This window comes from Diabrotica virgifera, chromosome 3 (assembly GCF_917563875.1).
Source record: "Diabrotica virgifera virgifera chromosome 3, PGI_DIABVI_V3a".
NCBI lineage: Eukaryota > Metazoa > Arthropoda > Insecta > Coleoptera > Chrysomelidae > Diabrotica > Diabrotica virgifera.
Window position 1 is genome coordinate 60,739,777 of NC_065445.1, and position 20,093 is coordinate 60,759,869.

The 20,093-nt window shown below is 33.5% G+C and overlaps 2 protein-coding genes across 2 annotated transcripts; one reads left to right on the plus strand and one right to left on the minus strand.

Annotated features, from left to right (window-relative positions):
- The first annotated feature begins 14,305 nt into the window (after positions 1-14,305).
- On the plus strand, positions 14,306-17,647 carry LOC126882493 (uncharacterized). Its single transcript, XM_050647458.1, has one exon. The coding sequence runs from the start codon at positions 14,306-14,308 to the stop codon at positions 17,645-17,647; it is 3,342 nt and encodes a 1,113-aa protein (XP_050503415.1).
- Positions 17,648-18,571: 924 nt separating this feature from the next.
- Positions 18,572-20,093, minus strand: LOC126882494 (matrix metalloproteinase-14-like). Its single transcript, XM_050647459.1, has 2 exons — positions 19,859-20,093; positions 18,572-19,782 (listed from the first exon to the last, which is right to left on the minus strand). The coding sequence occupies exons 1-2, from the start codon at positions 20,091-20,093 to the stop codon at positions 18,572-18,574; spliced, it is 1,446 nt and encodes a 481-aa protein (XP_050503416.1).

The window sequence follows — 20,093 nt, forward strand, 5'->3', positions numbered from 1 at the left end:
TTTTGGTACACTTTCATATAATCAAATATCCTTAACTGTCACGTTGTCAATGAACAATAAATTACAACAAAAGTTTTGACAGTTTTGTGGTTTGGAAGAAGTTAGAATTTTTAAATGTCAAAGTTCTAAAAATTGTAGAATAGAAATTAATTCCAGTGACGAAGAGTTATAGCTTTTTTATTTGTTTATCGTAGATAAAATATTCTATGAAACTGTGCGTGAAGTACTTTTTGCTAACTTACGCGATGTATAGCACTCGCTTCGCTGTCGCTCGTGCTCTAAATATCGCGTGCGTTCGCAAAAAGCATACTTCACGAACTGTTTCATAAATAACTACTTAAATATTATTTTGTATTTTGTGTGCTATTAGATTAAAAACTTAAACATTACTTTATGTTTAAACCCATTTAAGAGAAATACCACTAAGAATGCAGAATTATTTAGCAACTGTATTTGAAAAACAAAAAGTTACTTTAGTAGTAGTAGATAGTAGTTTTTAAAATTAAAGAAATATATACTAGGGCGGCCCAATAAGTACTTAGCCTTCAAAAGAAAAACGAAAATGTTGGAAAGGTGGTGATTTTTTCAACAATGGCGAAGTGAAACGTGAAACTGAAGTGGTCTCATGGTGTCGCTTGTTGGCCTGAGTGCGAAAACGCTGAACCAATCGCGCCGACCATAGACATATTAAGGGTAGACAAGGCATACTGAGCAAAAAAGCGTAACGCCGCAGCAGTCGATCGTTGGTCTATCTATCTGTTTTAACCAAGAGATCCCGCGCATGTGACAGACAAAGATGGCTAGACCATTCAATCCTTAATATTGGCGTTACACATCGATGCACAGAGCGGTCCATACCCTGCCTAATCTATTAGTTATTATATCTATGGCGTCTACACCTTCAGTCGGCAGTCTGTCAATCGGCGATCGTGATTTTTTTCTATATATATAATCGGCGATTCCAGACGATCAAGCGCGAGCACGATTGTGTAGAGGGCATACTCGGCTATAGTTGTCCATGATCGTCTATGATCGCTCATGACTGTAGAGGATCCGTGATTTCGCGGTTTTTTTGGAGACGCTTCAAAGGGAATCGTCGATTAATAAATAAAAAGTCAATGAGTAATAAGTAATAGTTGCGTTGAGATGCCCACGCGATCGCCGATCATTCATTTCCCGTCGGAATATATTGTCCTTAGGTTAAAAAAGGTGTGATTTTTTTATACTAAAAATTTGATGCAAGCTTAACTATCCCCCGTACCTAAAAATCTCAATGGGATTGCAAGTCGTATTTTAACTGGTATGGACTTTCTGAAAGTAGTGTCTTGTTTTGCTACTAATGGAGATATTTTTCGTACCAAATACCTAATTGAAATCGCTCGGTGACATACGTATAAAGTTTTTGAATTCTCCAGAAGGTTGAACCAATAATTCAGCAAGCAGATTCTCCATATTTTTTTTGGAAAAAAGTATATCTAACTGAAACAGTGAGTGTATCTCACTGATGAGTGAAAAATATGTTTATCGAATTGCGAAGTTTGATGTATCTCAACTCATTTAGTTTTATCTCGAACAAGCCTGTCTTAAAGGTAGTTGTCAAAGACCACTCTTGTAGTAGTTTTAGACCGTTATTAGATAAATTATTGCAATTGCAACACACTGCACGTCCATCTTGATGGTTGTCGTTCAACATGATACGGACGATTATGTGGACATTTGCACGATGATTGTGCCGATCATAGACAATCACATGATCGGCCAACATCGGCGATAATGAAGAGCAGGCGTTATTCTCCGTGTTGGGCGTTTTCGGGGCACCTGGGCGTGACGTATTAGGTCAAGAACAGACGAACCACTGCAGCGCCACCAATAAAACCTCTTCCATGTCGGCACTTTGATCTCAAGAAGTAATACCGGCAGTACGCAATTGTTAATTCATCAGTGGTGGGATGCGAGTTTTCCCTATTAAAACCCGTACGTCTCCATGCGACTAGCAATGCGAGAGTGGGGCAAAAGCGCCTAAGAACATTGCGCGGTCGCCATGCGCGACTAAAGATTTTACTTCCAATTTTTCGGAGAGTGGTTCTACTGTCCCTCTTTATATTGTGGCAGCGCTACTCTGTGGATCCACAGAGTAGCTTCCGATGATAAGCCGTAAATTCTTATGTAACTTAAACGTGCCATTCCAGACGAGCTGTCGTCGATCCTAGCTGCTAGTGGCGTCCATTACAAAATCATTGGGGCTACAAAATCGCCTGTTTCAGCCACTTTGTGAGTCCACGGAGTAGCGCTGCAGACTGGTTCGTCTGTTTTTGACCTTAAAACCGACGTACGACAACGATGAATCTCGATAAATCAATTTTTGTCGGTTGCCATAAAAGGAAAAGAGTCACCGTACAAATGTTTCCGTTTGGTAACATGAACCTACATTCAACATGTTTATAATTTCAAAATATTCCAAATTCCTGTCCATGAGTGTACTTACTATAATTTCTAAGCAATATAATTTGAGTGCATCTCATGTTGAAAAGTAACTATGTAAATTAACGCCCTTTATTATTCTACTATAGCCCACGTTTATTTCCAGCAAAACCAAATGGTAATAAATTAAAAGAAACTTAGCTGAAAAAACAACCCTAATAAAATAAATTCACGTACGGGTACGCAAATCCCACTAATATATACTGGGAAATAGATCACGTGTTTTTCTAGCTGGACAGCTTTTTCATGATAATAAATTTATAGGCCTGGATCCCGCGCACCAAAAGAATTTATTAATGGCAAGCTGAAAATGTGTTAATAGCTTAACGGTGTCTAGTCGGACAAACTTTGATGTATGGGAACACTGGAACAGGGGAAGTTTTAATTGTGGAACAGGTTGCAGGTTTCGAACGTCAGACTACGAAAACGTCCCATTTATTTTTTCGGACAGAACTTCCAATTGATTACTTACCCTTTAGTATGGTATAACTAGACCCACACCCAGACATCCAAAGTGAAAGTTATCATCCAACACCAAATTGTTCTATATGGTCCACATATTGTTCAGAAAAAAGTCACACCATTTTGAGCGTCGGGTTTGGGAGGAGAGGGGGAGAAATCTGTAAATTCGTAGTTTTTTAGGTTTTTCGTCAATATTTCTAAAACTGTGCGATTTAGCATGAGCAACCTACTATACAAAAATGTTCTACATTCAATTTGAAATAAAAAAGCCCTATGCATAATTCTTCTAAAATGAACAGTTCCAAAGTTACGGAGGTAGAATATTATAATTGGTCCAAAAAAAGGCCTAACCCAGGCATCCAAAGTAAAGGTTTTCCTTCAACACCAAATTGTTCTATATGGTCATACATATTGTTCAGTAAAAAGTTACACCATTTTGAACGTCCGGTTTGGGAGGGAGATGGGGGAGAAGTCGGCAAATTAGTAGTTTTTTTAAGTTTTTCGTCAATATTTCTAAAACTATGCTATAGCGTAAACAATGTTCTATACAGAAATGTTCTACATAAAATTTAAAACAAAAAAGTTCCCATCCATAATTGTACTAAAATCAACGGTTCCAGAGTTACGGAGGATGAAAAGTGGAGGTTTTCGATACTTTTTATATTTTTTGGGCAATTAATAATAATATTACTGATGAAAGAAATTTTCTTTAACAGGATTGTGTTTTGTAAATAAAATTTGCTATTTCAGTGACCGATGGTATGCTAGTGATAAGCCCTTGAAGAAACGTCAGCCTCAACACCCAAAATTAATTGTCCAAAAAATATAAAAAGTATCGAAAACCTCCACTTTTCACCCTCCGTAACTCTGGAACCGTTGATTTTATAAGAATTATGTATAGGGCCTTTTTTGTTTTAAATTTTATGTAGAACATTTTTGTATAAAACTTTGTTTAGGCTAAAGCATAGTTTTAGAAATATTGACGAAAGACATAAAAAAGCTACTAATTTACCGACTTCTCCCCCCATCTCCCCCCCCCCAACCCGAACGCTCAAAATGGTGTAACTTTTTATGAATAATATGTGGACCATATAGAACAATACAATTTGGTGTTGGAGGAAAACTTTTACTTTGGATGTCTGGGTTAGGCCTTTTCTTTTACCAATTATACTATACTACCTCCGTAACTTTAAAACCGTTCATTTTAGAAGGATTATGCATAGGATCTTTTTTATTTCAAACTTAATCTAGAACATTTTTGTATAGAAGATTGTTCATGCTAAACAGCACAGTTTTAGAAATATTGACGAAAAACGTAAAAAACTACGAATTTACCGATTTCTCTCCCCTCTCCCCCCCCCCCCCAAACCCGACGTTCAAAATGGTGTGACTTTTTTCTGAATATTATGTGGACCATATAGAAAAATTTGGTGTTGGAGGATAACTTTCACTTTTTGGATCAATTGTATCATACTACATACTTTCATTTACTTAACTCTGATGCAAAAATCACACTGCTATTTACCACGAATATAATTCCTGTCATTTGACATATTCTGCGCGTCTGACTTACTAAAATACCCAACATATTTGTCGGACAAACATTTTTTCATACATTATATGTAATGTTTGCTATTGAATAAATTTTAAAACAACTTACTAGTTTTCACACTGATAAACTTGTCAGGATTACACGTTCCACAATTAAAATCAAGTTCCACAATTAAAACTTCCTTTGTTCTAGTGTTCTTATACATCAAAATTTGTCTGACTAGACACCTTTAAGCTATTTTAACAAATTTTCAGCTTGCTATTAATTAACTTTTATTGTTAGGCGGGGTCCAGGCCTATTAACAGAACATATTATTTGAAAAATGACATTAAAAAATTACTAAGATTCGTTTGTTGTGTAAACACGTTTTTAATTAAATTGAATGGACAAAATTATATTTTTATCGCTGGCCTTTGACAGATAAAACACATTACATTAAAATATTTCCATTCCATCCAATTGTTTTATCATGATTAAATAATATCATAATATTTACATTTTATTTCGAATTAGTAAAAAATATACAAATCAAATTAAAAATTTAGAAGTTAGTAATTGAAAAAAAAATGGTCAGTTTGAGAAAGGATTTAACACCACAAAATCGCAAAAAGAAAATTCTCAGGGGTTGCCCGGATGCATATTTACAGATGCTAGCGTGTGTAGATACCAGGGTGTTGAAATCAGTTAGGGTTTGGAAAAACAGTACATTTACAGATGCTAGCGCGTGTTGACACCACGGTGTTGAAATCGGTTAGGGTTTGGAAAAACAGTACGTTTACAGATGCTAGCGTGTGTTGACACTAGGGTGTTGAAATCGGTTAGGGTTTGGAAAAACAGTACATTTAGAAATACTAACAGATTTGGACACCAGAGTGTTCAAAGCAGCTAGCTTTTTTAGTGATTGCTATTATGCTAACGACTATTGACATTGATTTTATATACCTACTGCAGTGGAAAAATATTTACCTAAGTGATTTAGGTAATAATAAATAATTAAACGTTGTTGGGATATAAACAATAATATATTAACGCAAAAGAACAACATAAAAAATAATGTTGTTCTGAAGCTATTTCCTTGTGGCATTTTTATAATTAACTATTTAGATGGGAAATAAACCATAATTAAATTGAAAAAAATAATTTTATTAACGTTTCGACGCCCAAATTGGGTGTCGTTGTCAAAATACAAAATACTACTAAATTAAACAAAAATGTTGTTGCTTAGTAAAAAATTCTTCTAATAACCGAATACCTAAGTGAAAGAAGGAGGTATGTTACAAGGCCTACCTTTTTAGATAAGGGCAGTTAAAAGTTTTTATTCCTCTACTTTTATCATGAAATATTGTTTGTGTTATTTTGTTTTATTTATATTGCTATTAGCATTCCTTTACATATAATGTTGATAATTTGTTTTGATTTTTAGTTTTTTTTTCTAAAAATAAATAAAAAACTGTACATACCGCCTTCTTCCATTAATTTTGGTTTGTATAACTATCCTTTAACTGAATGGATGGAGGGGGTATGTGGCATTAAATAATGCTCTATATTCAGTTTTACAGAAATTGAAAACAAAATAATCTTCTTCTTCATGTCGCTATGTTCATGTTGGCTATCAAACTGGCTATAGTAATTTTGTTAATGGCAGTTCGGTAAAGGGATGCAGAGGATCTGTTAAACCATTCTTACAGGTGTCTAAGCCATGACGGTCTTCTGCGACCTGGCCTTTCTTCTTCTACCTGGCGTTTCTTCTTCCGTCTACCTTGCCTTTTTTATTAATAGCCACCCTAGCCTTAGCTTCATTTATAAAAAAAATTAAACAAATTTAAAAAATCAATTTTTTCAGCCTGTGTACATTACTTTAGGTTCTTTTGATCATTGGAAACAAAAAAGGTAATTTTTCTCTAAAGTTAATAGTTTTCGAGTTATAAACAATTTAAACCTGAAAAAGACGAAAAATGTTTCATACCTCCTTCTTCCATTCAAGAATTGTATTCTACATGTTAATACCTCCTTCATCCACTATATCTCTTATTAAGCTTTTTAGAGGTACAGTAAAAGTGGCATAATATGATAGTTAAGTCACATACCACCTTCATTCATTAAGAAACTCAAAATTTTAGATAATGTTACATACCTCCTTCTTCCACTTAGGTCTTCAATTTATTTAATCTGACTCATTTATATTGGCAATTCAGTCAGACATATATTATACATTTTAAAGTATTTTTTACTAAGCAACAACACTTTCGTTTAATTTAGTAGTATTTAGGCGTCGAAACGTTAATAAAATTATGTTTTCAGTTTTATTATAAAAATTATATAAAAAAATTTTATTATAAAAATGGTAATTATAAAAATGCCACAAGGAAATAGCTTCAGAACAACATTATTTTTTATTTTGTTCTTCTATGTTATTTGTAAATGTACTAATTAATTTCAACACCCTAGTGTGAACAAACACTAGCATCTGTAAACGTACTGTTTTTCCAAAACCGAGGCAACAAAAGGAAAAATAGAAGCAGAAACCTGATGAGAAACATCACAGAGAACCAACCTAACGCTAAAAGGCATAGATCTGCTCATTAATCTAATATGTATTATTTTTTTAATTAACTATTTAGATGGGAAATAAGCCACAATTATATAAATAATTTTATAAACCTTTCGAAGTCCAAATCGGGTGTCGTTGTCAAAATACAAAATACTACTAAATTAGTTGGTCTGTGCCCATTGAACTGGCAAGTACCTAGTGTTTCGAGCAGGGAAACATGGTGCCCTTGAAGCATGTTCTTAATTTAATCTTGTAACGTCGATTGGTAGTCATCATATTTTTACAAAATTTAAAATGTGAACCATGTATCATGAAGTTACCACTTTAAATGGTGTGCTAGTTTCAATTACTTAGCAGAATGCACTGAAGATGTTCTGAATTAGAACGAAAACGTTTTGCACGACTTTTATGAAGTTTTAATAAACAATTTTTATACCAGTATACAACTTCAAGTTTTTACTTCTGTATAAGTTTTTTTAAACTATGGTATACAGCCAACTATTGGGATTTTCCCATTGATTTTACTACTAAATTAAACAAAAATGTTGTTGCTTACTAAAAAATACTTTAAAATGTATAATATACATATGTCTGAATTGCCGATATAAATGAGTGAAATTAAATAAATTAGAAGAATGTTTTACTACGCAACAACATTTTTGTTTAATTTAGTAGTATTTTGTATTTTGACAACGACACCCGATTTGGGCGTCGAAACATTAATTAAATTATTTTTTTCAATTTAATTGTGGCTTGTTTCTTATCTAAATAGTTAATTATAAAAATGCCACAAGGAGATAGCTTCAGAACAACATTTTTTATGATGTTCTTTTGTGTTAATATATTATTGTTTATATCCCAACAACGTTTAATTAATTATTTATTAATACCTAAATCACTTAAATATTTTTCCACAGCAGTAGGTATATAAAATCAATGTCAATAGCCGTTTTGTGTAAATAGTGAAAATGAAGTTCACCGAAGATGATACTTTAAATCTTGTAGAGCTGTATGACGAATACCAGTGTTTATGGAATTTAGGTGGTGTACACTACAGAAATAAAAGTATGAGGCAAGCTGCGGAGGATGAAATCGTCGAAAGAATGGCAAAGGGGGGCTTTGGAGTAAACGAGCTTAAGCAAAAAATTAAGAATTTAAGGTGCACTTATAATCAAGAGTGTTTAAAAACACAAAAATCAAAAAAATCGGGTTCAGGTTCAGCCGATGTATACGTTCCGAACGTGAAATGGTTCACTCCTATGGAAGCAATCATGAAAGGCGCAATTCATCCTCTAAGGCTAGTTCTCTTAGTAGAAGAGCTGAGGTCCCGTGTGTATTCCTTCTTTTAAGACACTCTCTCATCCACTCCTTTCCTTGTTTGTTTACCTCATCATCGATAGATTCAGCGACTTCAGTTACAAATGCATTTGCAACTGTAGCTAAACAATTTTGAAACAATTTTCTTTTTCTTGAATTCATTTTGCACTAAACACCCACTCCACACTATACTAGCATCAGTACTATGCTTTTACTCTCCTCGTGTGAACGGTATCAAGCCATTTTTGGTAGAGTAGCGAGTAGAGTCTACTCCCCTCAAAACTCTACCCGTGTAAATAAGCCTTTAAGGAGTCGAGTTAACCAGCTTTGAAGGTTATGCTAGTGTACTATTAGTGTGTTTTGGACGAAATTAAAATTTTTTTTATAAAAACTCTAATATTTGTAATTATTTTCAATAAAAACTTATTCTTAAATAAAATCACAAGTGCTTTGGACCAAATTTGTTAACTTCTTAATAAAAATCACAAGCATGCTGCCAATTTTTCGAGAACATTTACTGCAAATTCAAGAAAATTCAAGAAAAAATGCAAGAAAATCTTGCATTGGTTCGTAAACGTAACAACTCAGACGAAATCAGGAACCATTTGAACTACCTGAAAATAGTTATTTTCCTAACAAGTGCAGAAAGTCATTCTTTTCCGCACGCGACTGCAGTTTGCCGAACGACGCGAAGCGGGAGTTCGGCAAGCAGTCGAGTGCGGAAAAGAGACTTTCTGCAAGAGTTAGGAACAATATTTTTTCTAAGAGTCTTTAAAAAATTACCAAAATTAATTTAATTAATATGAAAATACATACACAAATTAATTCTTTGACAAAGTTGTCAAAACCAAACTTTCAATATAATTAGTTAGAATGAGGACGATCTTGGTTTCCATGACGATGATTCAAAACGACTGTTATTGTCTACCGATTTGACTTTCGAATATTATGTCAAAATAATTTTATTTCATCGAATTGTCAGTAGTAATTGCACAAGAGCTCTGAAATTATTGAATTTTTCCCGAGTGACGCTTTGACAGTTTTAATTTCACGAGCCGAAGGCGAGTGAAATTATGTCAAAGTGTCACGAGAGCAAAAATTCTATATTAATTTCAGAGGTCGAGTGCAATTTGTTGCGATTTTTTCATGAATAAAACTGTTCAAAACCAAAATTTTATTGTAACTTATTTATGTAAGTATAGTATTTTTACTACAAAAGCGATATTACGTAGGTCAAAATTTTTGACGTAAGAGAACTGTCAAAACATTAGAATGTGACTTTCTTTTCATTATTGCCATGTTTATTATAAACATGGTAATAATGAAAAGTCACATTCTAATGTTTTGACAGTTCTCTTATGTCAAAAATTTTGACCTACGTAATATCGCTTTTGTAGTAAAAATACTATACCATTAAACGCACAGTTTTTATAAATATTTGACGATTGAAAGCCATCACTTTTATAATTTTTAAAACATTAATTGTCATTAATGTCACTGAATGTATTTTTTCATAGCAACGAAGGGCATCTGACGTAATATGCTTAACCACGGGAGATTATCAAAAATTATCACCTTAATTTGCATCTCTGTAGCTTTCTATTGGTCATAATATCCCATGAATGAAATAATCGCGTTAATTTCATTAAAACAGGAACACAATAAGATATATTTGAAATAAATTAGTAAATAACATCTAAATATTAGTTTATTGCATGTATTATAATTACTTTAAGGCCATATTAACATATCTAAATTAACACGCGTGCGGAAAAGTAAAAACCGCGTGCGGAAAAGTAACACGCGTGCGGAAAAGTAACACGCGTGCGGAAAAGTGAAACTTTCTAAACTAAAATGCGTGCGCGAAAGTAGACATTTTTGCACGCTCCTAGAAAAAAGATTTATAGAGCTATTCAGACTCTCTAAGGACTTGGCATCAATACTCATCCAATTTGTAAGCCATCATGTGGTAGAGGGAAAAGTAGCTAGAGGAAAGTATAGTTCTTTGTAGTTTACGTTTTTACGCAACAGTGTCATATCAAAGGTGTTTGGGAGAAGAGTTTAATTTTGGTATTGGTTCCGTGCTTCTCCCCTCTATTTACAGAAATTTACTGTCACGTGACACGCTGTCAGCAAAAGGACGTTTTATTAGTGACTCTTATGGGATTATTTTGTTAAACTTGAATATTTTATTTTCTAGTAAGAATAAACGAATACAAATTGTTAGAATTCATTAGTTATTCTTTTATAATGTCATTCATAGTTCAACAAAAATATTTTTGTCGTTAATAAAGATTTATTGACATAATTTACGATAGTGAGGTTATATAGGACATACCGTATCCGTACTTTTTGGAGTCAATTCGGATTTATCAGAGCTAAAAAGTGTATGTAATATGTACAAAACTTATAAAAACGTAAATAATATTATTATATCATGTGTATATTGCGACATCCTTTGTGTATATAGAAAAAGTTAAACTCACTTCATCCTTATAACAGCGTTAATTAATTTTATTCTTTGATCTAATTTTTTTGAGAACGAGGAAAATAAAAGTATTTCACATCACTAGTTTTCCATGTGTTTTTAGAGTGAACAACACAACAAATAACGTTAATTAAAATTAACATCCATCAAAACTAGTTAATTGCAAAAATGCTACAATAAAATAGCTTGGAGATTGGAAACCTTGTACGAGAAACTGGCACACTGTCGAAATTCAATTAAATTTTCAATACAACAATTTAATACCAACAACAATTTAATACCAAAGGGCTTGAGGTTACGGCCAGTATACTCAAGCAGGAGACTTCAAAATATTCTACATAGAGCTAGTAGTAGTAGAGATATGGGAATCTGAGATCCAAGATCCAAGATGGCGGCCAGCTTGATGGCTAGGATGGCGTTGAGGCCGTAGCCTCTGGTGCAAGAAGTACACCCTGTCGTTATAAAAGAACCCTGTCGTTAAGAAGTACACCCTGTCGTCATAGGGGGTGAGAAGTAGACGTGTTGGCGGCCAGCGGCGTTGAGGCCTCTGAAGAAGAACCCTGTCGTTATAAAAGAACCCTAAGAAGTACACCCTGTCGCACCCTGTCGTCATAGGGGTGAGAAGTAGACGTGTTGGCGGCCAGCGCCCGCCTGCATTCTACAATGTGCTTTTAGAATTCAAAGAAAAATACGTGAGTACCTCCAAGTAATAAAAATATATTGCAATGTGGACGCTGACGCAACGGCAACTATATATGTCGTTCCCACGAGTGAACCGGATACATCCACATTCCAATGATGTCATACGTTAATGCACGTGTGGCGAAATGAGTGAACCGCGGGAAATACGCTGACAGTAACTATAAATATTATATGTCGTTCCCACGAGTGAACCGGATACATCCACATTCCAATGATGTCATACGTTAATGCACCAACTATAAATATTATATGTCGTTCCCACGAGTGAACCGGATACATCCACATTCCAATGATGTCATACGTTAATGCACCAACTATAAATATTATATGTCGTTCCCACGAGTGAACCGGATACATCCACATTCCAATGGTTTGCAAATTACTAGTTAAAGGATGTACAAATTCTATAAATATTATGCACATGTCGTTCCCACGAATTAAGTGCAAATGTTTTTTAATCGTTTGCAAATTACTAGTTAAAAGATGCAATTAAAACGTGAATGTGTTCACGAGGCATTTCCGGAGTAGCTACTATTTAAACTGAAATCGGGGGATAGCCATTTCATAGAGTTTCTGTCAGTCACGAACTACACCAAGTAATCGTTTTGTGAGTGTGATCAATACAACTAAAAAAGTAAGTAAATATTTTTAGTATTTAATTATTTGCTACTTCAGAAGTCTTCCGTCTTCTTTTGTGTTTTACTGTTGCAATTTTACCTTAAAGACCTGGAGCCTATTTACCTGTAAATGCTTTTTGTTTCAAGTCTTCTTGCGTATATTCTTATGTAATTTTTTGTAAGTTATGAGTGTGGTTTGCGTCCTGGTCCACGTTTATCTTCTATTACGAGCTGTAGAAACTAGTAATGAGTTCCGTTTGCGTCCTGGTCCACGTTTACCTTCTATTATGAGTTGTAGAAACATCCTATTGTATAACTATGATTTTGTAGTTTCCGCTTTTCTACCGGTAAATGCTGTTTGTGTTTCAAGCCCTCATGTGTGTATATTTAGTTATGAGTTGCGTGTGCCTCCTGGTCCACGTTTATTACGAGTTGTAGAAAGGCGTACGTAATGCATCCCATTAGTATAGAATAATGATCTTGTAGTTTCTGCTTTTTCATCATTTCAATGTTTTACTGCTGCGATTTTACCTTAAAGACCTGAAATCTACATAATAGCCGGTAAATCATTTTTTTCAAAACCTTCATGTGTATATTCTTAAGGTATGAGTGTCGTTTGCGTCCTGGTCCACGTTTATCTTCTATTACGAGCTGTAGAAACTCGTAATGAGTTGCGTTTGCGTCCTGGTCCACGTTTACCTTCTATTACGAGCTGTAGAAACTCGTACGTAATGCATCCTTAAAATCTTTGTAAAATTTCCCCAGAATCTGGGAGAAAATTGATTTTCTATCTTACGCTAATACACAGGCTCTTATGGGAGGCGCTGTTGCCAGATGTTGTGAAAGGCCCAGTTTTTCAGTAGATCTGGGGAAATTTTATTTTTGTGTGCTCGTTCCCGTATAGCCCTTATACTGTGATTATGTAGTTTCTGTATGTTTACCAGTTTAATGTTTTGTAATATTTTATATTTTACTGTTACAATTTTACCTCAGTTTTAGTTTTTTATCATTTCAATGTCATCTTTTATGATTTACTGTTGCAATTTTCCTCAGACCTGCAAGAGACAGCGTAGCGTGGTATTCGTGTGTACATTCTTAAGTTATGACTTTCGTTTGTATCCTAGTCCACGTTTACCGTCTATTATGAGTTGTTAAAACTCGTATGTAATGTATCCTATTATATAGACATGATTTTGTAGCCGTAGCTTTTTATTACGTCAATGTCTTTTTTCATATTTTCACTGTTGCAATTTTATTATAATTTACTTCAAAATCATGTAATTTTTAATAATAGAATCTGCAATGTAGCAAATGAACTTACATTCGCAATTATTTCAGATGGATCTAAACAAACTAAACAAAGTTTCTGTTGTTAAGAAAGAAGACAAACCGATTACAAAACTACAGCAACTGGAAGTTGACAAACCATATAAAATAATAAACAGTAAAATCGTCAACACTGCATTTGGCCAATCGGTGCTTCTAGAATTAGAGGAAAGTGTGGTGTTCCTACCGAAGCGGGTTACCGAGGACTACGCCCCCTATATAGATCAGTTGAGGACAGAAAAGTACGCTGTCGTATTCAGAGGCCTGGTGAGCACGTCGAGCAAGCTAAATCCTGCAGCGTCATTCGAAATAATTGAAATTTAAAAAACTGTAAGTAGATTTTTCATATCCAAAAATTTTGAAAAATGAATTCTGAGGAAATCGCCATTCTTAGTAGTGAGATAATTAAAAAATTTGATGAAACTGAAAAATTACTTTTTTTAAAAAAGCGTTGTTCGGATAGAGAAACAAAAAATTGGATAAAACAAGTTAAAAAACATATATGTTTATGCAATTTAGCTATTAAGGATGGCGATTTAAGTATAGGGACGCTACGAAAACTTCAAACCAATGTAGGGATCCTTAAAAGATTTTTAATTATACTTCAAAATTTAAATTCCGTTGCAGGCGGTGGGTTAAATAATATACGTAGAAGTAAAGCAAAGGTTGTATGGAGAAATATAGTATCAATTTTTCAAAGTAGAGTACAAACAGGAATAATTATTAACAAAGAGCATAAAGATATTTTACAGTTTTTTGCCGATGCTTTTAAACTATTTCAAAAGAAAATTGAATACAACTTAAAAAGAATGGGCATGTTAAAAGTAAATACTACATTTTGTGGGGAATTTATCAAAAAAGCTGAGGAGGTGGAAAATTTAGAAAGAAAATATTTTAATACTAAAAATGAAGTTATTGATGTGACTACCGATTTAAATTATTGGTTTGAAGTTTACGTTAAAAATATTGTTTTGACCGATTTATCTGAATTTGAGGAATCTCAGAGTGGTTGGGCACTGAATCAAATTATATCTTTAGAAATAAACATTAATAAATTTGAAATGGCTAAAGGAGCCTCATCGTATATTCAATTGCATCCTAAAGTTACCAAAAAACGAGCTTGTATCAATGTTAAGAATAACGACCAGGCTTGTTTTGCTTGGGCCATTGTATCAGCCCTATATTCAGTTAACATAAACACTAACAAAACTACTTCATATCCTCATTACACCACTGTCCTTAATTTAAAAGGTCTTACATTTCCAGTAACTCTAAATCAAATTTCCCTCTTTGAAAAAAATAATGAAAATATTTCCGTTAATGTTTTCGAGTTAAATGTTAAAGATGAGCTTTTCAATTTTTCGGTACTTCCTGTGAGATTAACTAAACAAAAACGGGAAAAACATGTCAATCTGTTGATAGTTCAAAATAAATATTATTTTAATAATGAAGTGGACAACGTCGGACCATGGAGTGGTGGACGTGATGAAGATCTAATACATTTTCACTATATTTGGATAAAAGATTTAGGCAAACTTGTCAAGTCACAACTTTCTAAACACAATGGAAAGAAATATATATGTGACAGATGTCTTAATTATTTTTATACAAAAGAAAAGTTGGATGCTCATATCATCTACTGTGAAAAGATAGATGACTGCAAAATAAGTTTCACCAAAGAACCATATGTCAAATTTAAAAACTTTGTTTACAAAGAAAAATTGCCATTCCTAGTATACGCAGATTTTGAATCACTGCTCGTTCCTCTTCGCGCATCCCACTCAACACCATCAACTACGTCAACGCATCCATATCAAAGACACACAGCGTACAGTGCCGGATTATATTTTAAGTGTAATTATGTCGATAATTTTTCATTCTACAAAAGTCATGTGGGTTTGGATTGTATGTCATGGTTTTCACATGAAATTGACAATTTAGCTCAATTTATTCATTCAAAATTAATAAATATTCAACCCATGAACGTTGAAGTAAGTTTAAAAGATGCTACTGAGAGATGTCACATTTGTAATAGAAAATTTTTGGAGAAGGATCGAATTGTAAGAGACCATTGTCATTTGACTGGCAATTTTAGAGGTTTTGCACACAATGGGTGCAATTTAAATTATAAAAAAGCATTTGTGGTTCCAATAGCCTTCCACAATATGAGTGGTTACGACTCGCATTTCATAATAAAGGATTTAGCGAAAATGTACGACATTTCCATTTTACCAGTCAACAAAGAAAAATATATTAGTTTCACAGTTTACCATAAAAAGACAAATATTAGATTCCGGTTCATTGATACTTTTAGATTTATGGGGAGTTCATTAGATAGCTTAGTTTCAACTTTGAAGCCAGAAAATTTTGGAATTTTAAGAAAACAATTTCCAAATTTAGATGATGAAACGTTCAAGTTGTTAACTAAAAAAGGAGTATTCTTTTATGATTATTTAGATAAAATTGAACGGTTGGATGAAACAAAGTTGCCAAATAAAGAAAAATTCTACAATAAACTGAACGATGAGCATATATCAGATTCAAATTATGCTCACGCTAAATTAGTGTGGGAGAAATTTAACATGAAGACTCTTTGGGATTACAGTAATTTATACATGAAGACAGATATACTTCTTTTGGCTGTAGTTTTCGAAACTTTTCGAGACACATGCTTCAAGACATATGGATTAGATCCAGGACACTACTATACCATCCCAGGTTTTACATGGGATGCAATGCTCAAGTATACAGGATGTCACTTGGAAACTATACAAGATGTTGATATGCTTTTATTCTATGAACGAGGTATACGTGGAGGTATATCACAGTGTTGTAACCGGATGGGGGAGGCTAACAACAAATACATGATGAATTACGATCCATCTAAACCTTCTAAATATCTCATGTACCTTGATGTTAACAATCTATATGGTTGGGCGATGAGTGAACCTCTCCCTTATGGAGGTTTCCATTGGGATGATACAAATATCGATGTTATGTCAATACCTGACGATGCAAAAGAGGGATACATTCTTGAAGTTGATCTCTCTTATCCAGAAAACTTACATGACTACCATAAAGATTTACCGTTTTGTGTAGAGCATTGCAAACCTCCTGGTTCCAAACAATCTAAACTCTTGTCCACTCTGTACAATAAAACTAACTACGTTATTCACTACAGGAACCTAAAACAGGCTATATCACATGGATTAGTTCTTACTAAAATTCATAAGGTATTGAGATTCAAGCAAATGACTTGGTTAAAAGGTTACATTGCTCTTAATACACAATTGAGGGCTCAAGCTAAAACAAGCTTTGAGAAAAACTTATACAAGCTCATGAACAACGCTGTATTCGGGAAGACCATGGAGAACCAAAGGAAGCATAGGCTGGTGAAACTAGTAAATAAATGGGAGGGACGCGTAGGTGCTCGAAATTTGATTGCTAGCCCGAAGTTTCATAGTCGCGTTATTTTCGATCAATCATTAATGGCAGTAGAATTAAAGAAAGCTGAAATTATTTTTAATAAACCATTGTATGTTGGAATGGCAATTTTAGAACTTTCTAAAACCTGCATATATGAATTTCATTATGACTATATGTTACAAAAATTCCCATTAAATCAAAATAAATTGCTTTATATTGATACTGATGGATTGATTTATGAAACTGAATGTAATGATATATACGAGGAAATGATTAAGCCTGACATTCATAGATTTGATACAAGCGATTATCCCCCAAATAATCCTTGGAATATTCCTTTAGTAAACAAAAAAGTGCCAGGTCTAATGAAAGATGAGAATAACTCAAAAATCATGACTCACTTCGTTGGTCTTCGTTCAAAGCAATATACATATAAAGTGGCTGGGGAGAAAGATGTTAAAAAGTCGAAAGGGGTTAAGATGAATGTTGTAAAGATGAAAATTAACTTTGATGATTATTTGAATTGTTTGAAAAGTTTTCGTGAAACTGCCGAAACAAAATCACTTTTTTATGCAACACAGCGTTGTATACAATCTAAATTACATGAAGTTTACAGTATTGAGCAAACTAAAATAGCCTTAAACCCTTTTGATGACAAACGGCACTTACTCTCCAACACTTTTGATACGTTGCCCTGGGGCCACTACAGTATAACACATAGGTGAATTCATTTTTCAGATGTGGAAGATGGAAAGTCTACAGAATTTATGCATAAGCTCTATTATCGAAAACATACATGAAATTTCAAAATTTATTAGTAAATCGCCTTTACCATGGGTATTAACGGAGGAAATAGTTCAAAAATTTAGTAAAATTAAATGGATGCAAATTAAAACTAATCCCGTTCCTTATGAACATTTTAAAGTTTGTGACTTTGAGAATCATGATCTAGAATTGAATATTTCACCTGAACTTCGTCAGGCAATTATAGAGTGTCAGGATTTTGAAACTTTTGCACTTAATGACTACTATTGCTTATGGTTTAGGTATTATCAAATACCAAAATATAATTTGCTACTCTGTCGACCATGTTACAGGGTATTTAAAATAATTTTCTCTGAAAAACAAAAATGTCTAAAAGCTAAATCTGATAATTTTCATGTTAGTTGTTTAGCTTCAGACTTACATTTGATATTTAGAAAAAAATCATCCTGGTGTCAAAATGGTTTTTGTGAGGTACTCTTTGAACTAAAGGATAGATATGATTGTGAGGAGGACTTACACAGGAATCGTAATAAAAAAGTAAGATTCTCAGATATTTAAGATGCTAATAAAATTTAAACCTTTTGGTAAAGACGATCTGTATATTTGTATCATTTTCGGTAAACATATTTTGTACGTTTATACCTGTAAAATGTAAAAAAACTTTCTTGTAAAGTAATTACTTACCTTTTAGTTGTATTGATCATAATCACAAAACGTTACTTCGATTAAACGAATACGATTTGCGATTACGATTATCGATTACTAATAACGAATAAAAGACTTTCTTGTAAAATATGCTTTATTTTTATTTACCTTTTCCCCATACAAAATCCCCAGATCCCCAGATCCCCAGATCCCATTGATGATGGACCCCCAGACATTAATTATTCATAAAATAAATTTACTTTAGATAATAAGGATTTCAGTTGTTTTATTAATCCATTATCAGGACAAGGGATCCCCAACATATTCCAATTAAAAGTACCTTTTTCAATGACACTTCTTGTAAATTCATTAAACTTGTAATAGACGTTGTGCTTTAAGAAATATATATGTCCATCGATGTAATTAAATGCTGATGTAATATCATTTGGTATTCCTGGAAAAACGTCACTTATGCGTCCTCTTGAGATAATGTCTTTATCATTAAATTCAATAAATGAACCATCAAAACAAACAAATTTTTTTCCTGAATTTGTTTGGAATAAACCGTTAATACTTCTTGCGTTATTGATTTCAGGTACCATGTTATCTGTATGAATTCTTAAGCTAGGAAATGCTGCTGCATATATACGATTTCTGCTTACACCAATCATATCTCCATTGGAACTTTGAAAAACATGTGTCACGTTCGTAATTCCCCTTGGAAAGTATCTTATAAATTGTTCAGCATTGGTGGGTATCTTTTCATTATTTAAGTCATATTTCCATACCAGATCCTTACTTACTATATACATTCGGTATGTTGGAAATGATGGAGCATACGCTAAAAATATTAAATCTGGATATTCCAATTCACATACATTCGTTATTATATTTTGCTTTGATTTATTAGTCCTAGCTGCTGTGGTTGTCCTAGATCTTTCTGTTGTAGTTGGTGAACTACTCCTAGGTTGAGTTGGAATAGATGCAGATTTACTTTTATGTCCATATAACTTTTCTAAGCCTCTTTTATCATCATCAGTTATGTGAGAAGGAAAGGTTTCATAAAAGGGATACATTACAGCCTTCTTATCGCTACTGTGTGCTAAACCTAAAGCGTGACCAATTTCATGGAGAAGGACTGCAAAGAAATTTGTTCGACCTTCTGCTGTAGAATTTAAACTGAAATCCCATGTTAGATTGCTATTCATATGAATTTCTATGCACCCAGATGTAGGTGGAAAATAAGAATGTGCTAATATACCACTTGTAAATTTAAAAGGACATTCGTCGTTACCCTGACAATTGTATCGAAAATAGTGCTGTTTTGGAACTACTGTTATAGTTATATCCGGATTTGGATCTGGGATTCTCAGATAAGTAAACTTAAATTTTGATGCTTCTTCCCATATTTCAAATACTCTTTTAGTGACTGTCAAAGCTTGAGGGGTTGCTTGTGGAAAATACCATTTTATATCAAATTTTTTTCCATGCTGATTTTACAGCGTAAGCATTGTCTCCTTGTGTACATCGTGGTTTCTGCATTAACTCCATCGTTTCTTTATTTAATTTCCCATCTACCGGTAAATTATATCTTTCTTGAAACTGTTCTAGTGTTTCAGTAATATCAGTACTGGCAGTTTCACTTGTGGTGATGTAACCATATTGTTCTAGCCATGACACTGCATTTGTCTCAGTAAAATTTCCACCTAAGCAAAAACTTATGCTGGTTGCGATGAGCAGAACAACTTTATTGATATGCAT